Source organism: Poecilia reticulata, chromosome 2, assembly GCF_904066995.2.
Source record: "Poecilia reticulata chromosome 2, P_reticulata-male-v2, whole genome shotgun sequence".
In the NCBI taxonomy this organism is placed as follows: Eukaryota; Metazoa; Chordata; class Actinopteri; order Cyprinodontiformes; family Poeciliidae; genus Poecilia; species Poecilia reticulata.
Window position 1 is genome coordinate 4,180,534 of NC_088831.1, and position 27,202 is coordinate 4,207,735.

At 39.9% G+C, this 27,202-nt stretch overlaps 1 protein-coding gene across 4 annotated transcripts; it reads right to left on the reverse strand.

Annotated features, from left to right (window-relative positions):
• Positions 1 to 1,199: 1,199 nt before the first annotated feature.
• col5a2b (collagen, type V, alpha 2b) lies at positions 1,200 to 25,339 on the reverse strand. Of its 4 annotated transcripts, none has more exons than XM_008424115.2 (58): positions 25,010 to 25,339; positions 19,467 to 19,679; positions 18,272 to 18,487; positions 16,826 to 17,035; positions 15,857 to 16,075; positions 15,229 to 15,453; positions 15,117 to 15,133; positions 14,994 to 15,026; positions 14,878 to 14,910; positions 14,114 to 14,167; positions 13,401 to 13,493; positions 13,216 to 13,287; positions 13,090 to 13,134; positions 12,937 to 12,990; positions 12,801 to 12,854; positions 12,663 to 12,716; positions 12,517 to 12,570; positions 12,381 to 12,434; positions 11,972 to 12,016; positions 11,785 to 11,838; positions 11,660 to 11,704; positions 11,435 to 11,488; positions 11,124 to 11,222; positions 10,996 to 11,040; positions 10,802 to 10,900; positions 10,675 to 10,728; positions 9,874 to 9,981; positions 9,745 to 9,798; positions 9,566 to 9,664; positions 8,894 to 8,947; positions 8,676 to 8,774; positions 8,554 to 8,607; positions 8,389 to 8,442; positions 8,260 to 8,313; positions 7,943 to 7,996; positions 7,808 to 7,852; positions 7,637 to 7,735; positions 7,159 to 7,266; positions 6,998 to 7,051; positions 6,866 to 6,919; positions 6,652 to 6,705; positions 6,502 to 6,555; positions 6,281 to 6,388; positions 6,141 to 6,194; positions 5,980 to 6,033; positions 5,742 to 5,903; positions 5,560 to 5,667; positions 5,341 to 5,448; positions 4,599 to 4,652; positions 4,402 to 4,509; positions 4,264 to 4,317; positions 4,052 to 4,159; positions 3,229 to 3,282; positions 3,040 to 3,147; positions 2,587 to 2,932; positions 2,308 to 2,498; positions 1,988 to 2,230; positions 1,200 to 1,898 (listed from the first exon to the last, which is right to left on the reverse strand). In XM_008424115.2, the coding sequence occupies exons 1-58, from the start codon at positions 25,101 to 25,103 to the stop codon at positions 1,752 to 1,754; spliced, it is 5,394 nt and encodes a 1,797-aa protein (XP_008422337.2). In that variant the 5' UTR covers positions 25,104 to 25,339; the 3' UTR covers positions 1,200 to 1,751. The 4 variants fall into 4 exon arrangements, with proteins under 4 accessions (XP_008422337.2, XP_081471268.1, XP_008422345.2 ...); XM_081615142.1 differs by having other exon boundaries at positions 16,826 to 17,080; XM_008424123.3 differs by lacking the exons at positions 18,272 to 18,487; positions 19,467 to 19,679 and having other exon boundaries at positions 25,010 to 25,336.
• Positions 25,340 to 27,202: the final 1,863 nt, after the last annotated feature.

The following is a 27,202-nucleotide window of genomic DNA, read 5'->3' on the forward strand; positions in this document are numbered from 1 at the left end:
CGTGTGCATTTTATTCTGAAAAACTGTGTTCCCTGAAACGCAAGTTAGCTTTTGTAAAGTAGCATAAAACAGAAAAGCAGAGTGCTAAAAACATACTTTAACGTCAACATTCCTCTGAAGATACGCCGAACCAATTAGCTAAGCTAAGTTAATTAGCTAGCGCAGAGGGGACAGGGCTTCTCTGTCGTGCGTCCTAAATTATGGAACGATTTGCCTTTGCAGGTTAGAGAAGCCTCTTCACTGTCCACTTTTAAAGCTCATCTTAAAACCCATCTATTTTACTTGGCTTTCAACTCCAGCGGGATCTAGTTTTAAATTGTATGTTTGTTTGTTTTTAAACTGTAAGAGTTTTTGGTTTTTTTATTCTTATGTTGTGTTTTAATTTAAAGCACTTTGTATCAGCTGTGGTTGTTTTAAAGTGCTTTATAAATAAAGTTGGTATGGAATGGTAAGTCAATTTTTTGCTATAAAAAATTAACTTAATTTTTTTTCCTTCTCAACAACAGTAATTTTGAGGATTTATATAAAACCCTGCTATCTTTTTTCAGATATTATTAATAATTCAAGTTATAAGAACAAAATTAGAGGTGATTGAGGAAAATTTGAGAGCATGTCTGTGTGTTCACAATTGAAAGTCCTAGGCCTAGTCAAAGTCCAGAATTTTATCTCATTGTGTGCCTTCAAACATCTCAAAGTTAACAGTGTGATGTGGATCAAACTACTTAATCCAAAAGGTGAAACACTAGCAGGTATTAGAGTTGTTTCTCAGGTTTCCCATTATATTTGGAAGCAGGAAACAGACCCACAGAATAACAGAACCGCCAATGTACAATACATGTTTCACCGATATGCCTCCCAAACAAGTGTGTCCTTCACACTGCAGATGTGAAACTCTCAAAACCAGCTCCAACAGCTTGACATTTTTACCTGTTTAATTTTCCATGAATGAAAATAGAAACAGCAGCTAAAAATGGCCGCCTCGACAGATGTGTGGCGAGCTGCGGTGCGCGCGGATCAGCGAGGGTGTCACATCTTTCAGCGCACGAGGGGAGTAAGGGTTGACCCAGAAACATGTGTGGCCTGAACTTTGACTTTTTTTCTTCCTGAAAAAAACGCCTCTTTCTGACTTTTTTTTTTTTTTGGTTTGCTCACACATCCATCTGACACAGGGCAAGAAGACAGTGACTCATATCACCAAATTAGAAGTTTGTTTGTTATTTATTTGTTGCAGTTCAATAAAGTCATCATCTATCTTCAGAAATTTACTGCGTTCAACTGAGCTAATCGCCTTTTTCACCTTGAATATCAAGTGAAATCACTAATAAAAAAAATACTTTGTCTCCCTCTAGTGTTGAAAGAGTTGCATTTTGTTCACAGAAAAGTAATACTATTTTGCCATTTACAATCATGTGTTGAATTTACAGCTTTTTCAAATGACTGCTTTGCACAGATATTAATAATTTAATTATTTATTCCATAAAAATTAAGAGCTACGGCTATCCTACATCGACTCTTCCTTTATCCAAGCGTCTAGAAAAACTGGACATTTATTCTTAAAGCCCACTCCTCTAGTTTACACATGTTTACAATCCATCTACACGTCTTTGCGGTACAGGTTCCTTTCCACAAACTGAAAACTGGAATAAATAGCACGAGTGTCCTTCCGTCACCAATAAGGAAAGGCAGCGATGAAACGGGTAACTTCTATACCCTCTTTCTAAAAGAAACTGACGGCGTCCGTCTTTGTGATTTTATGAGAAGCACACCGGCCCGATGTCCAGACCGAACTCTTGATTGGCCTGTCCGACATCCATTGGGGCCAAGTCCACGATGGGGAGCCTGGTGGTTGTCTGAGTTCTGTACTCAATAACTGTCTTGCCCCACTCTCCGTTTGGTTTCTGAGGAAAAAGTGGGAAAGTGAGTGGATGTGTCTCTCTTTCTCTACGTCAAGTTTTATTCACATCTTGAGGAATTTTCTGTGGCTTACCGAGCAGCCGTCCTCAAAGACTGTGTATCTGAGCCGGCTGTTGCCCTGCGCCCTCATTTCTTGTCCGTTGGCGCCTCTGAGGACGAGAGCTTTCTTGAAGTTGCCGGCCTGCTCGTCCTTAAAGGCCACGCTGTTCCTGCAGTGATACGTGACGTTCTGGTGCGACTCCTTTGACAAAACCTGCAGCAGCTTCATCTGGACTGCCACGGCGTTGGGCTGCTCCTCCTTGCTGCCGTAGAAGATCTGAAACAAGAAGACAAATGTCACGGGTTTTGAAGAGTTGAGGGATTTCCTCCGCAAAAGTTTTCTTGTTTTCTTACTTTGGCTCCACCGTTCATATCAGCTCCAAACCAGATGGGTTTGTTGGGGCTGGGGGTGGATTTCGTCCACCAGGCTTTGCGGGGAATGCTGGCCGGATTGGCAGGAATGCAGGTTTCACCAGTTTCCATGTTGCACAAGACTCTGATGGCGTCTTTTGTGCTTCCTTGATTTGGATCCAACCAGTATTCACCTACAACAAATGAAATGAGATGGATCAGGACATGTGATGTGGTTTAAAAATGACTAAAAAAAAAAGAAAATAGCAAAGTGACCCTGACCACTCTTCTTCTGAGGATAGCAGTTCTTGATGTCCTGGCAGGTCTTGGCAGGGTTCATCTTGCTGCCATCCGGACTGCGCAGGTTCTGCAAGTGTCCGCTGAGGGTCTTCAGCGTGGCTCGGACACCCGTTTCGGCACCCAAGATGTTATTGTTGGGCTTAGCTTCGTCCTTGTTGAACTCTGGCGGAGGTGGAGGATCAGCGGTGTCGTCGTACTCGCCAAGCTCTACTGCTTCCTGAACTTCGCCATGAGCGTCGTAATCGACGGCGTAGAGCTCCTCTGCAGCTGCTGTGGGAGGACCTGGGGGCCCCGGAGGACCAGGTGGTCCGGGTTCTCCAGATGGACCCTGAAGAGAAACCAGACAAATGTTTTCATGAGGCTGAATTTAAATAAAACAAGTTGGATCCACTTGAGACAACAGTCTCAAGTTGTACTTTATATGAATTGAGTCACCTGAGCTCCAAGGTCTCCTATGGTTCCTCTGCTGCCTGGAGCCCCCATTGGTCCCGGCTGGCCAGCATTTCCTTCCTTTCCTGGAGGACCCACCACTCCAGGAGGCCCCTATGTTGTTTTAAGACATGCTGAGGTTCTATGCTAAGTTCTCCATGTAACATGTTAGTGTTTTAGTTTCATTTTGTTTACCCTTTGTCCGGCTGGCCCAAAAATTCCTCGACCTCCTGCATCTCCTGTGGCGCCCTGAGTTGGAGAAGATCCCATTTTGATTACCATCGCTGTTTAGCAAAGTTAAATTCTCTTCACAAATTGGCTACAGACAAGTTGGGAACCAGTTTGATATTATGATACACTATTGTGAGGTTAACCCTTGTGCGTGCGAGGACTGAGGCAAACGTGGAGGATTGTGACAAATAATACAAGTTTTATGGGTGAGGGGTTGGTTGGACCCCATTTACCCCATTTGTAAACACAAGGGTTAAGAAGTATTTTTTGATGCCTTACTGACACCTAGTGGACGTTATTTTTTCTTCATTGTCAAGTAATTTTAATGACTATAGCGTTTCTTTTTTTTTGTCATTAAGAAAAGCATACAAACAATTTTGTCCATGTGTGTCACCTTTGGCTGGTTATTTTCACCCAATTTATGCTTGATGCTGGTTGACTTCCTGTCCACCTTTGGACTAGAAAGTAACGGGTCTTGATTCTGCATCAAACTCGGTCAATGAGTCTGACCAAGTTTGACCTATTCTAAGTAGGGATTATGTGTGTTTTCAGCATCAAGCTGACAGAATTTCCCACCTGACCACTAAATTCATGATCCTCAAATGGCTTTACTTTTGTTTTAAACAGTGGTTTATGTGCTGCCTCTACTCCCTGGAGCTCTTTCTTATCCTTATTTTTCACACCTCCTAAACGCTGATTCAACAAAATTTTACCTTCTTGTATATTTTTAACAGTATGTTAAACCTAAAAAGCACATTTTGATTCTGTAGCTTTGAAAACTACTCACAGATATTCCAGGGAGACCCTGGAGTCCAGTAAAGCCTCTGTGTCCCTTCTGACCCCTCTCGCCGGGTTCTCCAGCTCCTCCTTTCTCCCCCTGTGGTCCTTGAGGGCCCTTTGAGCGAACACACAACATTTCATCACATCAGAAAAAAGACACATAGGAGTTTTAAATAACTGAGATTTTTTAAAGCATTTAATGTGAAAAACCTCTCTTACCACTTTTCCCCGTACACCAGGCTGTCCCTGGGGTCCTGGGGGCCCTCTAGCACCCTAAACTCGCCAAGAGACGATAAAAACCGGTGGATCAGTGGTTTGAACATGCAACACTGAATCTAAGCTAGTTGTAAAGCTCACATTTTCTCCTCTTTGTCCAGGACCGCCAATTGTTCCCACCGGACCCTCGTTTCCTGGAGACCCCAGTACGCCAGGCAGGCCTTCTGGACCCGAGTTCCCCCTATCACCCTAAAGACGCATAAACAAAACATGAATTTATACCTACGTTTGTATAACCCAAGAACACACCCGAGCAGAAATAATGTCTTTATTCTCACCCTTTCTCCTACTAGACCGTCTTTACCGGGAGCCCCCTCGGCTCCAGCAATGCCCTGAATGACGACACAAAGAAACAAAAATAGAATTTATGTCAACGGAAAACGGAAGAATCGGACCGTAAATCAGCGTGATTCAACTGTGAGTTATTTGCAAAGAAAGTGTCATTAAGATGTAGGAAAAGTTGCAATAAGATTTATTATGTCTGAAGTTTTAATGTTTCTACAAATTAAGTGTGAATGTTGACATATGTTTCTGCACCCTGAGGTAGAACCACCCCACGCCCCCCGAAAACATTGGTTCAAATTTTTACAAAATTTAGATGAAACAAAATTCATGATGTTTGGAAAATGCAATAAATACAACGCAGCCAAAATATCTATTGAATGCAATCAAATCAGTTTTCTGGGTGTCATGTTGAATGATCAATTTTGCTGGAAGTCACAGATATGAAAGTAAAATCAAAAAATACCCAAAAGTGTAACTGCTGTTAATTTTACATCATATTCTTACTGTACGACATTTCACTTATTGAGTGGAATGTTTTGGGGCAATGCATGCAAAACAAATTTATAGCCACTGGACGCAAAAATCAATCAGAACGCTACATTAAGTCGTATGTCGGGATCATAGGAATCCATAATTTTTTAAAAATCAGATTGTTGTTTTTTTTACTTTTCATCTGTTCCAAATAAATAAGTAACTTCAATAAAAAACACTAGAAAAAAGAAAGACTGGACAAACCTCAGTACCGGGATCACCTCTTGGTCCCGTGGCTCCTGGTAAACCGATCCCACCTGGAGGACCGTTGGTCCCCTGAGCGCCGGGAGCTCCTGATTTTCCTGGTGGACCCTGACAGACAAGTTACTCAAGTTTACAGTCAGAATAACAGAAATAACCACCTTGTTGTAGTGGCTACTGGAGAAGGATGGATATGAAGAAAAGATCAGCAGGAGTACATACCGCAGGACCGGGCAGTCCGACCGAACCTCTCTCCCCTCGGACTCCAGGCAGACCCACCCCTCCTCTCTGTCCTGTCGTTCCAGCCGGTCCTGGAGGTCCATCAGGGCCCTGAAGGAGAGGTGTGATGGTATCTAATTGTCAGAAATGTGAGTCTGATAAGAAAGTGCTTCATTTCATCTTACCGGAGGACCGTCCTCTCCTGGTCCTCCCTTCTCTCCGGGGCTTCCTGCTGGTCCCGGCGGTCCGTTCTCTCCCTGACGGCCTGTAGCACCGTTTTCTCCTCCAATCCCAGGGGGGCCCTTCTTTCCAGGAGCGCCTATGGGGCCATCGGCTCCAGTTGCACCCTGAAACGCAAATTAGTTTAGGTTTTTGCAGTGATTATTGTGGAGTAGAAACCCAATATCAGGGTATGTAACTCACAAGTGAACCCGGAGGTCCAACTTTTCCAGGCAGTCCAGGAAAACCGGGAGACCCCTATGAGAAGAAGTCGTTCCAATTATGGTGTGCTTTTAGCATCTTAGCTGAAGAGTTAGACAATTTAAAAGTTCTCTATAACTGGATTGCTGGGTGAAAAAACTCACAGCTGGACCTTGTGTTCCCCGGCCTCCTTTCAGCCCCGCGACACCAATGGGTCCCTTAACAGATGAAATTCAAAGGGAATGTTTATCAAATTACTTAAGACAACTTCAGACATAAAATAATTTTATTGGGAATTTTGTACCTGTTCACCTGGCTTCCCAGCCATGCCCTGAGGTCCGGAAGCTCCTGCTTCTCCTTTAGGTCCTGGTTCTCCTGTTTCACCTTTGACTCCTGGCTGACCATCTTGACCCTAAAAAACAAAAAACCACAAAAACTTATTCTTTTCTTGAAAAATAAAAAAAAGTACATCAGACTTTCTTTTTTTATTTATTGGCGTGTTCTAGCATTTAACAGGATTCTTACAGATGGTCCAGGAAAACCAACTGCCCCAGTTGGACCAGGCTCTCCGTTGGAACCCTGTTATTAAATCAAGTAAATATTAAATCACAACCTTGTGAAGACTGAAAACTAATTGCTTGTTTATGGCTAAGGTATTGAAAAAGTTCTACTGACGGGGATTCCTCTGGTGCCACGGCGTCCCGTTGGTCCTGGTGGACCAGTTTCACCCTGAAGAAACAAAATATAGCTTCTTAGATCAGGTATTGTCATCTTACACCAAAGGAGAGAAACTGTTGTTTTTGCCCATTTAAAAAGTTAAATAACAGCTTTTTTACTTCTGTAGTTTAGGGTTTTGTAAAAAATAAAATAAATGGTGTTTTCAGCTGACCTTTTCTCCATTTGGCCCACCTTGACCAGCAATTCCAATTGGACCAGCAAGTCCCTTTAGAAATTTCAATACAATTAAAAAGACATAAATATTTCTAATTGGATACCATTTAGCCACAGACTTTGGACCTACCCTTGCACCATCAGCTCCTGCCTTTCCTTCAGGTCCCTTCTCGCCAACAGAGCCCTGTCAATGCAAATCAGCGTAAAAGTTGTTTGTCATTTCCAGATTCCAGATTTTACGATGAATTATTTGCTTCTTTGCAGACGATATAGTCTTATTCTTTAACTTACAGGATCTCCTTTTGGTCCAGATGGTCCTGAAATACCTCTCTCTCCTGGCATCCCTTGAAGTCCTGGACCACCTGGCTCTCCAGCAGCCCCCTTTGGACCTGGGTTACCCTGAAGTGTAAATCACACACCAATCAAGCATAACATTGAAAGTAAGGCTGCACAATATACCACGCTTCCACCAATATCATGTTACACAATACCAAGATGGTATAGATCTACTTGGGGCAGTTTAACATCGGTCATTGGTCTCTGTCTTTAAGAAGATCCTATTGTTCCAGACTCTCCACCTTTAGCACATCACATTACAACAATGATGCTTTCTTGCCACAAACCAAACTTACGGAATGGTTTGCTGCAAGAAGTTCTACCAGGCAGATCAATCGCTGTGCTTTGATTGATCAGTGTATGTCTGAGATTTTCCACTGAAAGCAAAGATGAACGTTTTTGGGTTCAGTAAAAGTTTTAATCACAACGATACCTTGGGACCATCAGATCCCGGTGCTCCTGGACCACCTTTTGGTCCTTGAAGCCCGTTGGGACCAGTTTCTCCTCTTTCTCCCGGTGCTCCTCTTTCGCCCTACGTGTGACGTGTGACACATCAGATAACAGAATAACCGATTGAAGCAATTGGTGGAATCAGTGGACTCACTCTTGGACCCGTCTCTCCAACAGAGCCAGCTTCACCTGCAAGACCCTTTAGAAGAAAAAATACAACAGTAAACACAACGGTTTTGGTCTTAGTTTATATTAGTTTTAATGCTATTTTAGAGGTAATTCCTTTTACCTCATCACCTGGCTTTCCTGCCTCTCCAGGTGGACCCGAGGGTCCAGGCAAACCCTAGGAAACAATCCCACTTTTATTTGTCATTAAAAACAAGAAGTGACAAAATGGAAACTTCTTTACTATGAAATTGCAAAAGTCAATAGACCAAAGATGATGCAAGACACTTTTGATCAAAATCTTAATATCTGGAATTAAACTATGAGCATAAGAAATTTACTTTGGATCATAACAGAGTAACAAAGTTAAGCATCACAATACAACGGACTAAGGAATAAGTTCTGTTTTTACACAAAAAGCAATGCTTTTATGTCATTTACCTGGAAACCGGTCTGTCCTTGAGGTCCTTGCTCGCCTCTCGTTCCTGCAGGTCCCTAAAGAATAAAAATAAATTGGCTAAATCATGAGAATCCTTAGTTTCAATCTATAAATAGGAGATGGAAGCTTACAGCTGGACCAGGTGGACCTGCAGCGCCGGTCTCTCCATCTTTTCCATTTGCTCCCTGGAAAATAAAAGAGTACACCATTCATTGAAGGATCTTTATATATGTGAAGATTATGCAGCATAAAGTATGGCTTTTGGCTACTTCAGTACTTCAGTACCAGCTACATACCCTTTGACCCGGAGCGCCAGGACTTCCAGCTTCTCCAGCTTTTCCAGCATCGCCCTACAAACAAGTCCAGTGTTTATGGCCAGGTTTATATGATGCATAATTCCAGAGCCAATCTCACTTACTGCGAAGCCCTTTGGTCCTGGCAGACCCATGGTTCCAGCACCACCTCGGGTTCCAACAGAACCAGCCGGGCCAGGTTTGCCATCCTCTCCAGCCAAGCCCTAAAAACACGAGGGCAAACATAAAAATTTCGCATTGGGAAAACAATAAAGGCACAGTGGCATCACAGCACTGTGACATAGTGAGATCTTAAGGAGAGTTGGAAAATTGTGCTGCTTACCATTGGACCCTGCCTTCCCTCTGCTCCCTGAGCACCAATCGGCCCAGAGAGACCCTGGGAAAACAAGACAAATAAAATGTTATGTAAAAACACAAACTTTAGCGTATGTCTTGGGATTTTATATTATAGAGCAACACAAACTGATGCAAAATTGGGAAAAATGCGTCATTTGTATGTAGCCCCTTTCTTCTTATACGTCTAAATAAAATCTAATTCTGCCTACTGCAACTGTTCCACAGCAAACATGAAAAAGAGGGTGTGTAATGTAATCAAATTTGGCTTTAAAATGTACTACAGCATAAGCAAAAACCATATTATGTAATAATTGGTGCAAAGTATAATAAAATCCTTGAATGCAGTTTCAAGAAGTTTGTAGAAGGAAACCCAAAGGTTTTGACCCAAGACAAATGATTGTCTTTTAATTATTAAAAGACAATAATTACCAGGTTTTCTGGTAATTAACAAATAGAAATTATTTTAGTCATTCAAACTTAACGTCATATCTTGAAAATATGTGTTTTTTAAATTCTGTGTATGTAATCTTCTGGTTTCAGATATAGATGGTTCGATATGTATTCACTTTTTGGTTTTCACATATTTTCCTTTTTAATTTGAATCATAAGACAGAAGAAATGTTGGAAAATTTATTAGAGATGTGTGGAGTTGCCTTACCCGCGCTCCTGTTAATCCTGGCTCTCCATTGCGTCCTGGGTCACCCAGAGAACCTTTAATGCCGGGCGATCCTGGCAGTCCTCTCTCACCCTGAGCTCCCTGTTTGAGCAAGAATCACATTTTTAAAAGCTGAGTCATCCACTATGATAAATGCAATTATCAACAAACGTCTTTAATACCTTTTGTCCTGGTAAACCATCTGCACCGGGAAAACCTCGGTTTCCTGGTGGCCCCTAAAACAGAAAGTGCTGAGAGTTGGACTGTACGTCCTATAAAGTTTTCATGGCTGATATCGTTAGCTGACTCACCATCTCCCCTTGTGGTCCTGGAGACCCGATGGATCCGGCATCGCCTCGGGGGCCACGCTTTCCATCCTCACCCAATGGACCAATTGCCCCTGGAACACCATGGTCACCCTACCACCAATGGATTAGTCAAGACATCAATAAGAACAGGAGAAAACCTTTAAGATGAGGTTTTATTGACCCTTTTTGTGAACTTTTTTTTGAAGAAAAGTTGCTGTCATTATATAATTCAGATAGCCGTTACATTGTGCCAGTTCAAAATTGATCTGACATTTGAGGAAATTTAATAGTTTTGCTAACATTCGCTAATAGAGATGTGCTGAAAGATTAGCAAAAATATTTGCACAATGAAAACTCTATAGAGTTTTCATTGAACAACCACTTAAGATTTTTATGAACAATGTTAGAAATGCATTAATTAAAAGGTGCAAATAAACTAAGAAATCAATTCATTTTTTTAGAAAGAAATTAAACATTTTATTGCCAAAGAATGCATTACTTTAGTGAATTTGAACTGGGTGAAGCTAAAACCGCCACTTGAGGAGTTTTGGCTTCAATATATTGGCAGACGAAGGTGTTTTTTGTTTTTTTTAATCTTAAACATAAAATATAGTTTTTTTTTAAGTTTTGCTCTGAATATGTTGTTTTTTTCAGTAAATGGCCATTTTGGAGTTTGTATACAGCAGCTGATTACTAAATTTGTTGACGATTATTTGAATAATCGGTTTAGCACGGTTTATCTGATTAATCGTAGGGTCCAGTCACTCATGTATCTAAGAGTTAAGGTGTTAGTTTCTTACTTACTCTTTCTCCTTTATGCCCAGCTTCTCCTTTATGTCCTGGTAGTCCAGCATCACCCTGTTAAAGCAAAGACCAGAATATTTGAATGTTCAGGTTCTGGCCTACATTAGAAATTCAATAAAGTTCGTACCAGTTGGCCTTTTGGTCCTGATACTCCTGTGGTGCCCTGGGGGCCAGGAGGACCCGTGGGGCCAACCAAACCAGGCGGCCCCTGTAAACCTGCTATACCCTGTAGAGAAGAAAGCAAAACATGCTCAATAAAAAAGGCATCAAAGGTTTGCTAAAAAGGTGGAACATCTGCTTTGCGTCGTTTCAAAGACTCACAGAGGAACCGCGGGCACCTGGGGCCCCATCAGGTCCTGCAGCACCCTGTTTTAAACACTAGAATGAGTCTTTCAAGAAAAGAAAAAAAATCACTCTATCTTACTAATCAGTATCAGATTTGGACTCGCCTGCTGTCCAGTTGGTCCAGGTGGTCCAACACGTCCGCCGTCCCCCCTGGGTCCCTGCTGCCCTCGACTCCCTCTGACTCCTGTGGGTCCTGCTTCACCCTAACTCCCAGACAACAGTCAAGTCATGAATATTTTAGGAAACTGTAAAGGATTTCTTTCTGATTTGCTGCCATACCTAGCCTCTAAAAGTGACTAACTGTGAAGACTTTTGAAAAATTAAGCTAAAAACACAGTAGAGGTGTTGTGTCTAACTTATACTGTTGAAGTTTGTTATTAAAATGGGATTGATGTAAAAGTGTGAACAGTCTTACCTTCACTCCTGGACTTCCTGGGAATCCTGGCATCCCGGGAATTCCAATCGGACCCTGTAGTTGGATTAGATGATTTTAACTTTGCATTCTGTGCCCCGCCTGGCAAATCGATGCTTATCAGACAACAAAATCAATGAGAATATTTTGTCTCCACTAGACCGAAAGTATACAAGCACACAGTTCGAACAATTACAGTCAAATGTAAATAATCAAAGTCATTCTTACCAAAGGACCAGGCTTGCCAGCATGGCCATTTGAACCACGTTTACCCTGACAGAAAAAATAGACCGTTAGCTTTCGCTCTTTGCCATTTCAATACTTTCACATCAAGTGATTGATTTGCCTCATACCAAAGGACCAGTGGGTCCAATTCTGCCTCTTTCTCCTTGTAAACCAGGAGGACCCTGAAACAAAAGACGGATTTACTGGGACACTACTTTACACCCTCCGTTTCTTCTCCCCATCTTAATGGAAGTAAGGACACAGGAACACTGGCATCATTGGTACAGACTGAATTTGAATGCATTTATTGCTTACCGCGGGTCCTGGAGGGCCCATTTGACCAGCAGTACCAGATCCACCCTACAGTGAACACAGATACAGGTGTAAAATGTCTAGTTTGTAGAATTAATTATAAAATTTGTCCATAACTTTTTTATTGCTGTTAAATTCATGAAGCGTTGCAGGTGAACTTGTCCCTCTCTCTAACATTCGCCTGGTGGATAATAAATAATAAACCTTAGGCACTAACCCAACCTTTTTCCAACCGCAGCTTGGTGGTCTTTTGTCTTTATTGTCTAAGGAATACCTCAGAATTCCCTCAGGTGAAATGTAGTTGTTGACTTAGGGGAGGGAAGTCTGTAGTCTTAAATAAATAATAGTTGGTGTGTGGATGGACTCATTTTTAGTTCTTTTGGGATAGTTCTGGATCAGGATAATGTCATACCTTGGCTCCAACTGCCCCAGACTCGCCTTTTGGTCCTGCAAGACCAGCGTGTCCCTGTTGGGATTAAAGTTCTGCTTAGTTTTGTGTCCGTTTCAAATGGAAGTCAATGACAAAAAAAACAGTGAATTTTCTTTACTTTGGGGCCTTTTCGTCCTGGAAGACCTGGAAGTCCTGGGAATCCTCTTGCGCCCTGAATTCAAAACAAGAAACAACTTGTCAGAATCCTCCGTAAACTGTAAAATGCCTCGGATGCACTTCTGTCATTATAGGTAATTCTGTTACTGGTGATCCTGGAAATCCTGATTCTCCGGTTGCACCGGCAGGCCCAGCCTCTCCCTGCCCATAAAGAAAAAAAAAAGTGAAGTTTTAATGTTTTTAATCAGATGACTGAAAATGAGGATGTATGTCTCTCTGTCTCACGTCAGGTCCTGGTTTCCCTGGTGGTCCATCAGGTCCTCGATGACCAGGCTCACCCTGTGGAATATTCACATCCAACATGTTGTTACATCCAACCATGGCTGCCACCATGTTTTATACGATAAAGAAGTCATCCCACCATTGGTCCTGTCTCTCCGTGTTCTCCGGGAATTCCCTGACCGCCGGTTGCGCCCTAAAGTAAGACATCAAAAGTTAAAATCATCTGAAATTTACAGAAGTTTGCTACAACTAAATTCGTTCTCATAACTTTGGGTAACAGCGTAAAACCTACTGGAGGCCCAGTTTGTCCAGGAAGTCCTCGTGGTCCTGCTTCACCCTGCAACAGGATACTTTTATTCTCAGGTAATTAATTCACAAATCTGACTTTACGGTTTGTTTGCAGACCTGAAGCACTCACCCTTGTTGCGGACACCATCGGAGCAAAACCCGACTTCTCACTAAAACCAGCCATCTGCGACACCAAGTTTCCCTTCAAGGAGAAACGAGTCAATGATTACCTCTAGAAATAGATTTTGTTTAATATTTTAAGCATTTTTCTGAATAATATGTTGGAAAGTGTTTAGCGGATATGAGAGTTCTCACCCCAGGAGGAGAGGGATTCCCAGGGGGTCCAGGTTCTCCTGGATTTCCAGGGACACCAGGCTCACCGTCAAATCCCGGGGGTCCAATGAATCCCTACAAGTTTTGTTATTACAAATGTCATAATGAAGTTCAATTTTATCTCGCTAAGTCACAATTGTGAGTATTTACTTAACTGTCATTTCTTTTTGTTTGGTTTCGTTTTACGCTATTAGCATTAGCGTTAACATTTTGCTAATGTAAAGAAATATCTGGTGTCTTTAATTAACATTGCTTTATCAATCATTGTGTCAGGAAATTGTAATCAAATGTTTGAATGCTTTTCATTTGTTTAATAATTTACATATACGGTAGATTTAGGACATTCGCACTGCACATGCTGCGGGCTACTTTTATATTTTTTAAAGGTAATAGAGTTTGACAAGCGCTTCAAATTAAAAATAATTCTGCTTCCAGTGAGAAAATATTTTTATAATGTCACAACACTGGATGAGTGATTACATTTAACAGATATAATTTGGTACCTCTACTTAATTCTTATGATCGGAGTTAGGCAAATAAGTCATGACCTCATTATCATAAATACAGTTCAGGTGTAAACAGTCTAGGTGTGGAGAAGACTGTAACACATAAAACTGAATAGAAATAATTGTGGTAAACTTCGGGTTTAAATTGTACATGTCGTCTCAAAAGAAAAACCGTTTTTCAAAACTCACCCGTCTGCCTTTGAAACCTCTTGGTCCTGTTCTTCCCTGCGGTCCTGGGGGGCCCTAAACAATGAGATTAGTTTAACTTAAAAGTTTTTTTTTCCACTTTATGGAGAAAAAAAACACAAAATAAGCATATAAGAGACAAGTTATCTATCCCACATTGGTAGAGCAATATTTTGTCTGGCTATTGCATTAGAAAACCACGTCTCCTTTAAGAAGTTTTAATCGTACACCACTTCTAACTTTGTTATCTTTTGTCCAGTCACTGTTTTTGGGTTCGAGAATCTAAACTCCAAGCAGAAACCACCCAGGAAAGGATTTGAATGCTGGAACTTCTTGCTGCACAGCAAGAAGAAACAATAAATCTACATCATGTAGGAGTTTCATGTTATCATTTTAATTACTGTGATAAAAATTTTATGACATTCTGCTTTATTGAGATGCACACGTTTGTAGTTTTAGGTTCATTTTAATGGCTGGAGTGCTTATAAAAAGTCACATATAATCACCTTAGCATCTGCACCTGTTGTGTTCATTAGAGTAGTCCCATAATTCATCTTAACATTAGAGGGCGCCAAAGCTACGCAATCAATATCAATACTGGAAGGTTAAATAAATTTTAAAAAATGTACGTTTTTGTGTTGATTATTAGGAAAATGTCTTTTTTTTTAATGAGCATTGGAGACAAAAAAACAAAACAAGTATGAACTTTATGGAAAGAAAGACCTTTTTCTGAATTGGAAAACATTTGGCAAAAGCAAGTAACCCACCATTGGTCCAGGGTGTCCGGGGTTTCCCACAACCTGAAGAACGGGCAGATAATTATTTCTTGATGCGAAGCTTCCGAAATGACGCACAACATTTCTTTTGAGCATTTCATACTTACATACGGTATGTCACCTGGTTCCCCTTTCTGTCCCTGTGAAGGAAGCAAAATAGCTTGTTAGGTGTGCTGTGATTTTTTTTTCCCTTTCATAAATAAAAGTGTGTGCATAAAGCAGTAATTTACCTTGAAGCCCATAATTTCTTGAATAAAAAAAAAAAAAAAAAGAAGAGATAATTATCACATAGTTGATTACTACTGAGGCCATTTAATTGACCGTCAGGGAGAGTGATCTCACCGATCCTCCTGCCGGCGCTGGCGAAGCTGTCGCACACGGGGCAACATTCCCCCTCGGGCGTGGTGACCTTCTCGCAGTTTGCCAGCGGCTCGCATTGAATCTCGTCGCAGATGGAGACACCGTTGTCGCAGACGCAGACGCGACAGGGCGCGGGTTTCCAGATGTCGTTGTGATGGTAGACCTCCCCGTCGACTTTGCAGTTTTCTGATTTCTTTTCATCAACGGCTGCAACACAGAGAAGGAAAAAAAAAGGGAAATGAAAATGGTCACTGCAAAATTTAATAATGTCATCCACAGTCGATTCTTTAGTAGATCGCAGACTGAGAATCATTCTTTTCCTGAACTTAGAAGTTCCTTTACAGAGACGAAGTTGTACTTTCTGAAATTGACTCCACATTATCGGTTCATGAAACCTTTTTAAGAAGATCTGAGCACTGATATGTTTCGTCAGTCACCCAAAGTCAAATCCAGTTCCGTGCCACAGATCTGAGCAGCAATTTTAAGAAAATAACATTGACTTCAACGTCACAACTATTATCTAGATTGTAGCATTATCAATCATAATTGATCACCATCCTCTTCTCAAGCAACCATCACTTTTGTGTTTGGTCAAATTCTGTCAAATTACCTGTTGTTGGGTCGGTGTTGGGTGAAAACGTTGAAGCCACACTTAGGCATACAGGACAGCATTCACCACTGGGGATCACTGTTTTCTGGCAATCGCCGAGGTTCTCACACACCACATCTTCACACACAATGGTTCCCATGTCACAAACACACAGCCGGCATGGCTCCGGGTTCCACATGTCTGTATCGGCATAGACCTTCCCATTTTCTGTGCAGGTGTCTTCATTAAAACACATGAAAATAAAAAAAAAAATTGGTTAATGATTTAATTGTTGTAGCTACACTTGGTACCACCTACTTGAAAACACAATTTATACTAACACAAACAGATTTTTTTTTCTGATGTTTTGGCAGCTATTGAGTTGGATTGCTTTTCCAGTTTAAATGTCACTTACGTCAAATACATGGTTAGCAAAAATAGCCACTAAGCCAATGCAAGAGTGCAGTGAGTTTGAATTTCAAATTCAGATTGCTTGCTGCCAAAAAACCACAAATATACACAGAAAAACCATGCGTATTTTGCTGCTTTATTGAAAATGTATTTGTGCTAAAGACTCGCAAATGCAAAAAAAAAAAAAAAAAATCATAAGTTGTACAGAATAACATTATAACAGAGAGGCAAAAATTTCCCTCAGGAATACACCTTATTCGGTAAGTAAGTCACTTGCTCAACCTGTTGTGAGGTTGTTAACAGCACACACATTGAGAAGTGAGCTTATCTCGTTGAAAGTTTATGTATTCCGTCTGCAACCTGAAAAGAAGCACTGTCGGAGGGAAATTCAGACCGCAGCACAAAGATTCAGAAAACAATAGTCCACAGTGGTGTGCACAAGGTGACGCCTGAAGAGTTGATCTTCAGGCCAAGACAGAGACCAAAAAGCACCACCAGCTGCGAAATACACAAACACTGCATCGCAGAAGTCGACTTCAACCACCAGAAGCAAGGCTGCGGGTCATGTTTGCAGTTTACCAGTTTCTGCGTGGGGCTGCTGCTGTTTCGCAGCCGAGCACACAGGGCAGCACTCGCCCTCTGGCGTTTCTGTGGTCTGGCAATCCCCTACATCCTCACAAACCACGTCCTCACACAACACCGTCCCTTCATCACATAAACACACCCGACAGGGCTCTGGGCTCCATATCTGATCGTTGGCGTAGGTTTTGCCGTCCACTGAGCAGGAATCTTTGTGAGGAAGAACAGCAACGGGCATCAGTATGGAAAGCTGTTCTGAGATGATAATAAAAAAACAGCTTCATGTATTGCAGATTCAAGAGAAGCCCAGTTTATTGGTTAAGTTTTGAAAGTAATACAGTTTGGGCTGGTCACATTGCCTGGAAAACAAATGTGGGGTTAGCTAGTCGTATGATATGGAAACAATAAAAAAACAATAAGTGGACAAAATGGAAAGCATACAAATGTTTCATGTTTAGGCTCAGATTAATTGACAAAATTATTTGTAGGTTCAAGGGAACAGCTTACTTTAGGCAGACGACATAAGGGTTAGCTAAAAAACAAAAAAAATGTAAACATGTAGTTTATGCTACCTAGAAAACATCTTTGGTTAGGTTTATGAAAAATACTGGCTGAAGCAATTCACATTAACTGGAAAACAATAGCACTACGATGAGTACTTAGAAAAAGTACTAGGTGCTACTTTACTAAGCTTGCTCACCAAAGTGACAAAAAGAAATCTTTTATATTTAGATATACGTATTTGTCTAGCTAATACTATCTGGAAAACAAAACTCAAGTTAGCAAGAAAAATTAGCTACATTTGGGTAAATGTATAACTTGGTCACCTCATGATGACTTAAAGCCACTTCATGCTAGCTAAAAAAAAACGTTGAATTTGGGTCACTACCAAAAATCTCATGCTAGCTTAAAAAGGAAAACATAAATTTGGGTAACTACTAAAAGACTCAACAGTCTGTGAAAACAAAACTCAAGTCAGCAAGAAAAATTAGACAGATTTTGGGTAAATGTATAACTTAGCCATCTCATGCTAGCTAAAAAAAAATGTTGGGTGACTACCTAAAATTTCATGCCATCTTTTAAAAAAAAACACACAAAAATATGTTGGATTTAGGTGACTACTAAAGTCTGTGAAAGTTTAGGTATGTTAAACCAAACCAGATGTTCAATCCTAAGTAAAAACGTAGTTTGTTAACCCTGTGAGAGGTTACATTCTAAAAAATATCAGCAAAGATTTTATAGGACAGTGTTGAAATGAGTGATACAATTTACAAAACTTTTATATGCAATTTTGGGGGGTTTCCAGGAAATAAATGCGAAAGATAACACTCCTGTTTTGGCTTTTGGTCACACACAAAAAAAGCCATTTTGACACATTATCTATTTACATAGAGTTATTCATCTTTTAATTGGATCACCGAAACATCAGTTCATAATATTTATTACCAGTTTTATTGTCCGAGAAAGGAGCGTTTGGTTTGTTGGCTGAGCACACGGGGCAACACTCGCCCTCGGGGACCTCGGTTGTCTCGCAGTCCCTTAGCTCTTCACACACCAATTCCTCACACACCACAACTCCCGAGTCGCACACACAGACTCGACATGGCTCTGGGGCCCACATTTGATTGTGGTAGTAGGTGGTGCCATTTTCTGTGCAGGTCTCTTCGTGGGAGAAAACACCAACCGGATGAGTACCGCAGACGATGCCCTTTCAGTGTGCACAATGCATCATTGAAGGGATTTTTGGGTATGCCTTGAGAATATGTGGTTTTAACATTTCATATTTTTGTCTATGACTTCCTCAACTTTTGTAACAATTTAGACATTTGATTCCTAATCATTTGCAATGAAGCTAATTATTCAATAGTTGGATCTTTTTATGTGTACGTTTAAAATATCCTGAAACAACATAAAGCTGAATTCTGCTTGTAGGGAAATCCCATTTCCTTTTTGGCACTCGACCTAATTGAATGCATCAGATGGAGATATTTGGACACTTCTCAAGCCATAATATGTATAATTCCAAGTCATCTGCACTTTTTCAACTAATAAAGAAGATTTTAAGCTACTCTGGCAGCAAATTTGGAGGGTTTATCTGCATCAGTCGACTTAAATGATGCCCATAACTCAACAAATCTCACTGGTGTCAATTATTAGATCAGTCTTAGCTTATTAATTACATATTTAATCTGCAGATTAATTGTAAAACATTTTCAAAACAACTGCACCTAAAATAAAATAAAATTTAAAAAATGTTTATACTATGAATTAGAATGTTAATTCATAGTGGAACATGGAATGTTGTAATGGAATGTTGTAAATAAATGGTAAAGCCACATACTAACACCAAAATGCATGAATTGTTTGCTTTTTTAACAATATGATCGCTTCTCAGTGAAATAATTATTAAAACGCAAGTGCTTTCTGACTGACTCTTACAACCTGACTGTATTTCTTATTTTATTTAGAATATAGTGTTATAAACAAATTTGGTTAGAACAAAGTTAATGACTTTTTTCACCATATTCATACCTCCAAACTGGACAGAAAGACCTCATAATGATGCATGGTGGTAACTGAAAGGGACGTGAATGTGCCTGATGAATCCCAGTAGTGAAGGGTCAGAGTCGGGTCAGTTTACCTGCTTCAGAGTTTGCTGTGTGTGTCAGTGGCGAGGTGGAGCACATGGGGCAACACTCGCCTTTTGGAAACACCACCGACTGGCAGTGTCTGAGCTCCTCACACACCTCATCCTCACACACTACAAGGCCGCTGTCGCACACACAGGTTCGACACAGCGCCGGCCTCCATATCTCATTGTTGGAGTAGACTGTTCCGTTTTCCTTACAGCCTTCTGAGTCAAGCACAGCAGCAGCCGACATGTTAACATGTTTCTCTGAGTCTGCGGCGTTCTGATCCAGTGATGATGATGATGACACGTTGGAAACGATCAACTTTACAGTACAACCAGCTGGTTGTTCAATTTAATGAATTCAAGCAAACAATTGCATATATTAAATTTAGGTAACAACTTATTTTTCTTCTTTTTTTTTTTTAAATAGTTTTGGGTTCATATTTTGAGCAAACCTGGAAATGAAAGCAGAAAAGGGGCTGCGGTTTTTCGTTTGCCCAGAAGGTTGCTTCAACTGTCTTTTAGGAACAACTGCAGGAACCAGCTGCATGTAAAAATATAACTGGAAATCTCATTCATGTTACATGCTTAAAATTATGAGGATAATATAAAAACAAGACATGGTTTCCAGTTTCAACATTATAACTTATAAACAATAGCAGATTCACTTTAATCACTTTTTAAGACCTAAACCAAAAACTGTTTTTCAGTTTAAGGATACACTGCCTTATTGGTAAATCTGAAAGAAATTAATCTATAACATTTTCATGTTTCATGAAAGATACCTTTACCCCTTGAAATATTTGACATTTTGTGACATTACAACTACAAACATCAATGTTTTTTATGTGATAAATTAAAACAAACTAATGCATAATTGTGAGATGAAGAGAAAGATGATGCACGGTTTTCAGAAGTTTTACCAAATAAAATTTTAAAAGCATGACGAGCAATTTGTAGAACAACTTCTCCCACTATTGGGTCATTTCTCCATGTTTTATCCACCATTCATTTTAAAGAAGCTGATGGTGAAGAAGAGAAGCTCGATCCTGCCACTATCTTCATATTGGTATCTTCAAATCATTTTCTGATTAGATTTTGCTTGGAACCCCAAAATAAGAGTTTAAAGGGTATATATGACTTTGCAGTACAGTATGCATTTTGAAACAGCTTGCTTACTAGAATTTCAAAAAAAAAGACGTGAGAAGAACACAAATCAAAATTTAATTTTGACATATTTCGAGGCAAGTCGCTGCTTACCTGCAGAGGCCTTTAATCTAACCTGACTAGACTGTGGTTCAGTCAACAGCTTTTGGCTGTAAAGTCGTCTATAAATCTGTCTGTAGGCTACTGTGCAATTATCCCTTCAAAAGCGATCTCTGCCAATATTCGACATTTAACATGAAACATATATGCTTAGTAATTAGCATGGATTTCACCATTAGATTCCTCACTTCCAGCCAGTCACAGCAGGAACACATGCTAACAGCTAACATATGCTAACAGCTAGCATAATCATTAGTTAGATTTCTTTTATTAAGCCAAATGTGTCTTAATCTCTTCATTCTAACACAACTCACATGCCGAGCGATTTATAATCGTCTCACCTGTCAAAAATACAGTTTTAGCATATTTTGTTAGCATGGTATGCTAACGGTTAACCCAGGGACAGTTTGCAGGACATTGTTTGTCAGGGTGAGGTTTGATTGACAAATGAAAATACACAACGCTACTCCTTTAATGGGGCCACAAACAATCAGCAACTTTGATTCAAAAACAGATTTGGCCATACAAAAACTTTGGCTACATTCTGCAGGGGTTTTCAAAAAAAAAAAAAAGGAGCATATGCATATGTTTCAGACCATATATTAACATTTTTCTAGATTAATATAGAACGGAAGGAAACTGTATGAATTTGGTTTTAATGAACATGGGGGGGTTTCGAAACATTTTTTGCTGGATTTATGATGGTTTATACTGAGTTTGTAGCAACTCCACCTTACAACAGAAATATCACATCAACATTAATTATGTTAATGTATATTCATGTGAGTGATTTCAGTATGTTTTTGTTAGTTTTATAAACGCATGATATAATTTCAGTTAGTTATAGTTTTTCCAAATTAATGACCATTTTTATTTAGTCCTGTTGATAAAAGTGTTTTCTCAATTTCAGTTTTAGTTATTTAGTTTGTTTTAGTTGGTATTAATCTATTAAATAAGATTAAACATTTTAAAGGATTTTGTCAGGGTTAGATTTCTGAAACCCGCTTTCATGATAGGCAGGAATAAAACGCCAAGCTAGGGTTACGCAAGAAACATGATTTATGTACAGTTGGACATTACGAAATATTTGGTTCACATGACGAGTGATGAATTCTTCAATTTAACATTTAGACTTTAAGAGGAACACACACTAGGTTTCTAAGTTAAAAATCTGGAGTGTATTTCAACAGTTTTTATCATAAGTGCACAGAAAACTATTTTCTTTCCTGGATAACTGACCGCCAATTACCTACACAACATAAAAACAGCAGGACCAAAAATAAATAAATAAAAGCAGCCCACACTACCCACTGAAGTACTTTACTTCATAAAATCGGAACAATATTTAGGTTAGATGTGGAAAACTTAAAAACTCTTCATGTTTTAGTATTTTCTTTTGTATCTTTTCTCAAACACCTGGCTTGTGTAGCGAGGAAAAAAAGGAGAAAAAAACTACACCTAGGAATGTTGCACATAAAAAATAATTTAAAAAAAGAATACCAAGGGTTAAATCTCGCCACCTGCTGATGCTGTGGGCTTTAGGAGTGCATTTAAATCCATTCATTTTTGTGACGTCGCTAAGCACTAATTATGTGGTGAGGCCTCTCCCAGAGAAAGACGACGGTTTTCAGCAGCTGTAGTTATTTCAGGGGAAACCGCTGAGACTGTATTATATGTTGGGTTTGGGTTAAAACGTGTGGTTTGACTTTATTTGGGACAGCAATGAGATACCACACCCGAAGGAAACTCCTGCTTTGAAACCTGCTTCAGACCAAAGGAAAGCGTCACAGGTTGATGTAGAGTGTATTTTTGCAGGAGAGATTATATTTATAACAGTTATGCAGCAGCTATGTAGCTTTTTAGGTTTTTAACCTTTGTATTTCAAAAACTTTCCATCGATGTTAGTAAGGCACTTTTCCTTTCCACATAATTATAGCTTTAGCTAAGCTTGTACTATATCCATAGTTTATATGTCTTTTCACACATCAGTACAACTGTCCGCCCCTTGTGCTCAAACTTAGGTTACAAACATCAAACCACCATGCAAAGGACTTAAAAAGGTACTTTGATATTTAAAGATTAAATCAAGTCAAGTGTAACTAAGTGGGCAAAGATACTCCCTTTTTTTTTGCCATAATGGAGTAAAAATTTATGGAACAAATTCTAAATTTTTGACGTTTTTTCTGAAAGCCATAAAATAAAGCAGTATGTAAACACGCACAAAAAAACTAAACTCAAAGCTCTAGAGCAGAGGAAGCACTATTAGTTTCCTCTGCTAACTCCAAAACATCACACCCTCTTTAAGCATTTAATGTCAGGTTATATAAGAATCATATTAGTTTACACTTACAGCTGTACTCTAATATAACATGGACACCAAAAAGTTCATGCTAATGTTAGCAAAATAGCATTTCTAAACATTCTGCTTTTCGTTTGGCTAAAGATTAAGATACGTTTACTTTACGTAAAATTGACTTCTTTTTTTTTTTTTTTTTTTTTAAAGCTATACAGCATATTATAATGTTACTCCCTCAACAAAAACATACCTGGTGTATTGCTTGATTATTTCATTCTTATTTGAGAAATTTTTTAATCTTTTGGGTGGAGCTAGACGCAGCGCCTCCTGGGAGCTGTAGTTCTGACGCTTCCGCCTCACAGAGTAGCCCTCTCCCCACCCCACACCCCCACTCAGCTCCTTCAGACTTCCCAGCAGCAATTAGCAAACACCTGGTGAAACTGCTGAGCTCATTATAGGAGCTACGTCTCAGTACAACACTGGTAAAAATGTTGCTAAAGGGTTAATAGAAGAGCCATGTTGTCATGACTTCCTGGAGGCGGAGTTTCAGAAAGAGCAGGAGTTTATGAGGAGGCAGAGGCTCAATTTCAAGGTATTAAATTATGAAGTCGAATTTCTGTTGATTCTATGTAGCATTTTTACAACAAATAAAGTTGACATTCTTGACTTTATAGTGCTATAAAATGGCACTATGTGACTGGAAAATATAATATTGCCCCTTGAAATTAATTTGACAAATGAGATATGCTAATATAAATTAATTAGTGAAATTTAAATGTGTTTTTCATGTTGCACTTCTTCTATGCTGAGTATGTAAGCAAAGCTAAGAATGTGGTGATCCACTGCGACCCTTAAATGAAAACCAACATGAAAAGTGCACCTATTTTATCATTTGAATAATTATTAAATCTATATTTGTTCGGAAGTAGGAAACATTTTTCTAAAAAACTTGGGGAAAAAAGTGTTAAAAATGCAACCCAAGTCAGTTGCATTTTTATACCAGAGCTGTAAATGCTTACAAAACAGTCATTTTATATATATTGAATTTTTTTTTTCATGGTATTTGTCCAGTTACATTAAATGCTACTAAAAGCTTAAGCAGTACCACACATGATTCTAACCTACAAAACATCTGGTGCACATGCTCAGAAATGTTTTTTTTTTTTTTTTACTTTTCCCTCGCAGCATGAACGCTTCATTGGAGGTGAAGCTGGATGGAAGCGGGAGAAGCATATTTCATATCCAGCATCTTCTCACATTGGGTGTGTCCTCGTCTGCCTCTGACCCAGAGTCTGACCAAAATTAGTGGCCTGCATTTGTCCATCCCATCCTGGAAGCCACATCATTATAACTGTGGCCTCTCCAACCCTGTCATCCAGCCTCGACTCTGCACTGAAATAGACTGGCCAGCCCCGCTCCACTCTTTAGAGTTAGCTGAAGCATTAAGAGGGAAATTGCTGCTTTTTTTTTTTTTTTTTTATTTGGGGTGAAGTATGTTAAATATAAATTTATATGAAGTTTGAACAACTATGTAACTTTCAAATGAAAAATAAAAAAAAACATTTTTATCACTTCAGAGTCAAATCATAAGAAAAATTCACTTTCGTCTTTGAACAGGTGTTCTTCCACGATTCAACAAATCTCATTAATCAGCTTTTAACAGTGCCATGAAGTAAAAAAAAATCCCCCTTTTTAATTAAAAATAAGCCACTCTGTTGGTAACTTGTCTGGAGGAATAAATCCTTTTCAGACTAAATTGCATGTCGTAACAAGAAGTGGAAATCATACATTTTCAGCAACAAAGAAGCTCATGTTGTTGAAAACAAATTACGCAAAATATCCACAAAGTAATCAAAAGAAAAAAAAACATCTGAGTGAACATAAACATGACATTTTTAGATATAAATATTCATAACACAACAAAAGTCCAACAAAAGAAGTTAAATTTTCCATTCCTGAAATATCAGCGGTTTAGGCAGCCGTCACTCACCCGTCTTTGTTTCATCTTGGCAGGCCACAGCAATCACCTGAGCTAAGGTGAGGGCCAAGCATATGGTAATCCTGGAGCAAAGTGAGGTGCCCATGTCTGCATATCAGACATGCAGCGTCCTCAAAAACAGTTGCTGCAAAGCAGATCAGAAAGTCCAGGGAAGCCCAGCCCCAAGCTACAACATCCAGGCTGGAAAGAAAGAAAGAAAAAACAAAACAAAACAAAAAAAAAACGAAATCCAAATGTCCCTGAGCGCAACTGGCTCCTGGATGAGCGATTACAGCTCACTGCAACAAGCTCCTGCTTCAGCCCCCCCTCTCCTCACCCAGACCTCCTTGCCACTCTCTCTCAACCTTCGACCCTCCCACTCGTCTGCTTTCTCATCATTTCTACTTTTAGTTGAAGGCCACCCTCCTCTTCAGGCTCCGGCGAATGGCATGAAAGGTGGCACTGATTAAAGGCTGCATGAAATCGGCTCTAATTGAGAGGAGGAGGGACGACGGGTGCCTCTGGAAAAGAGAATATCTCTAATCTGCATTCAAGGACCTTTTAAGGATATTGCTGCTTTTATGTGCAGAAGCCACCTTAAGATGTAGCAATACATCATTCTAATAGAAATGTCCAAAACAGAACCCGAACGCTCGCAGGTGTTTCAGCTACTTTGGCTTCACTGTTTGACTGTAGGTTTTAGTTGCTTGCAGTGTCACTGGTTCAAACAGAGACAAACATTTAAAGGACATTACCAGATAATTGGGCTCATTAATATGTCAGTTCTGTTGAATCACATCAAGTAGGTCTGTGATTAAAGTCTATATATGCCATTTTCTGCTGGTTTGCAGCTAGCTATCCTTTATAGGAGTTATAAACTCATTTTATGTGGGTACTCTAGTTTCTGCTTTGGGAAGTACCTTTGTAAAAACCAGATTTTTGGGATATTCTGTTTAACCCTTATCGTTCTCCCAGATTGAGTACATAAGACAGTCCGAGGTATTTCTGGTTACTCTGTTTTATTTTCCCTCTTACGATTGTCATGATAACGTAGACTGGACCTCAAATACTTTAGGAACACCTTCCTGGATTCCTATGGTTTTCTTTCCTATTCAAATACCAAGGCCTCTTGTTATTACTTCCTGATTTCCTTCTGATATTTCTCCTTCTCTGGAATAGCTTTTGACTTCTCTATCAACTTCGCACCCTACCCCATGTTCCTCCCTTCCAGTTTCACTTTTTGTCTTAAAGTACCAAGACAAAGCTAATAAGTTCCTTCTTTCCGGTTTCAAAACATGTCAAGAATACCTGAGTAACGCCCACAATCTCTCTGGGTTCTCCAGTTTTACTGCCTTTCTCACCACTCTATGTTTCTGTGTGGCATACCCTGTCATCTTCCCTATTTCTCCCCTGCGTTCAGACAAGTTTGAGTTCTCTCACAGTTCCTCTGGATACTCTGGTTTCTGCCTTCCTTCCGGTTTCTGCTCATATCTGTAGTACCTGGATAAACTGGACCCCAGGTACTCTGATTTATCCTCCATCTTCCTACTAAATACGAGTCCTGCCTGAGAAACCCTACACTTCAGTTCTCATGACGAGTACTGGGAGAAAGTCCAGAATTTCTCCAGACTCTACAGTTTCCTTCCCACCTACCAACCCGTTTCCCGTCTAGAACACCTGCAGAAACCCAATACTTACACTGAGTACTATTTTCAGGAATGGTTTTCTGATGAGTTGCAAAGGAGGGGATAGGTGTGTTATTACCATGGAAACTTCTAATAAAAACCATAAAACAGAAGGCATCCGGTTCCTTTTTTTGACCCCATACAAAAGTTGCCGATTGGTGTTTGGCGCCTAAATAGTTGACATTGCTGTTGAAATGTGATTATGAACTTGTAGGGAATCATCTTACTGACCTACATCTGTGCGCTCCATCTTGAGTGGTTTACAGTGTGTTTGCAGCATCCATCTGATGTGTTTTCCAGGTCAAAGCTCTGCCAAGTCTGTACATGAACCAGGATGTCAGTGATGTTCCAGAGAAACGAAGCAAACCCAGGAGACTTCAACATCACGATTCCTTCGACTAACAATATTGTACTCTTTCTGGGGGATTGTGAGCTTCAAAAGAGTGGGGAAACTGCTTCAAGTGTAACATTTGTCTTAACAGTGGAGGTAAAAGTAGCTTGTTTCCGCTACAGAACAAGA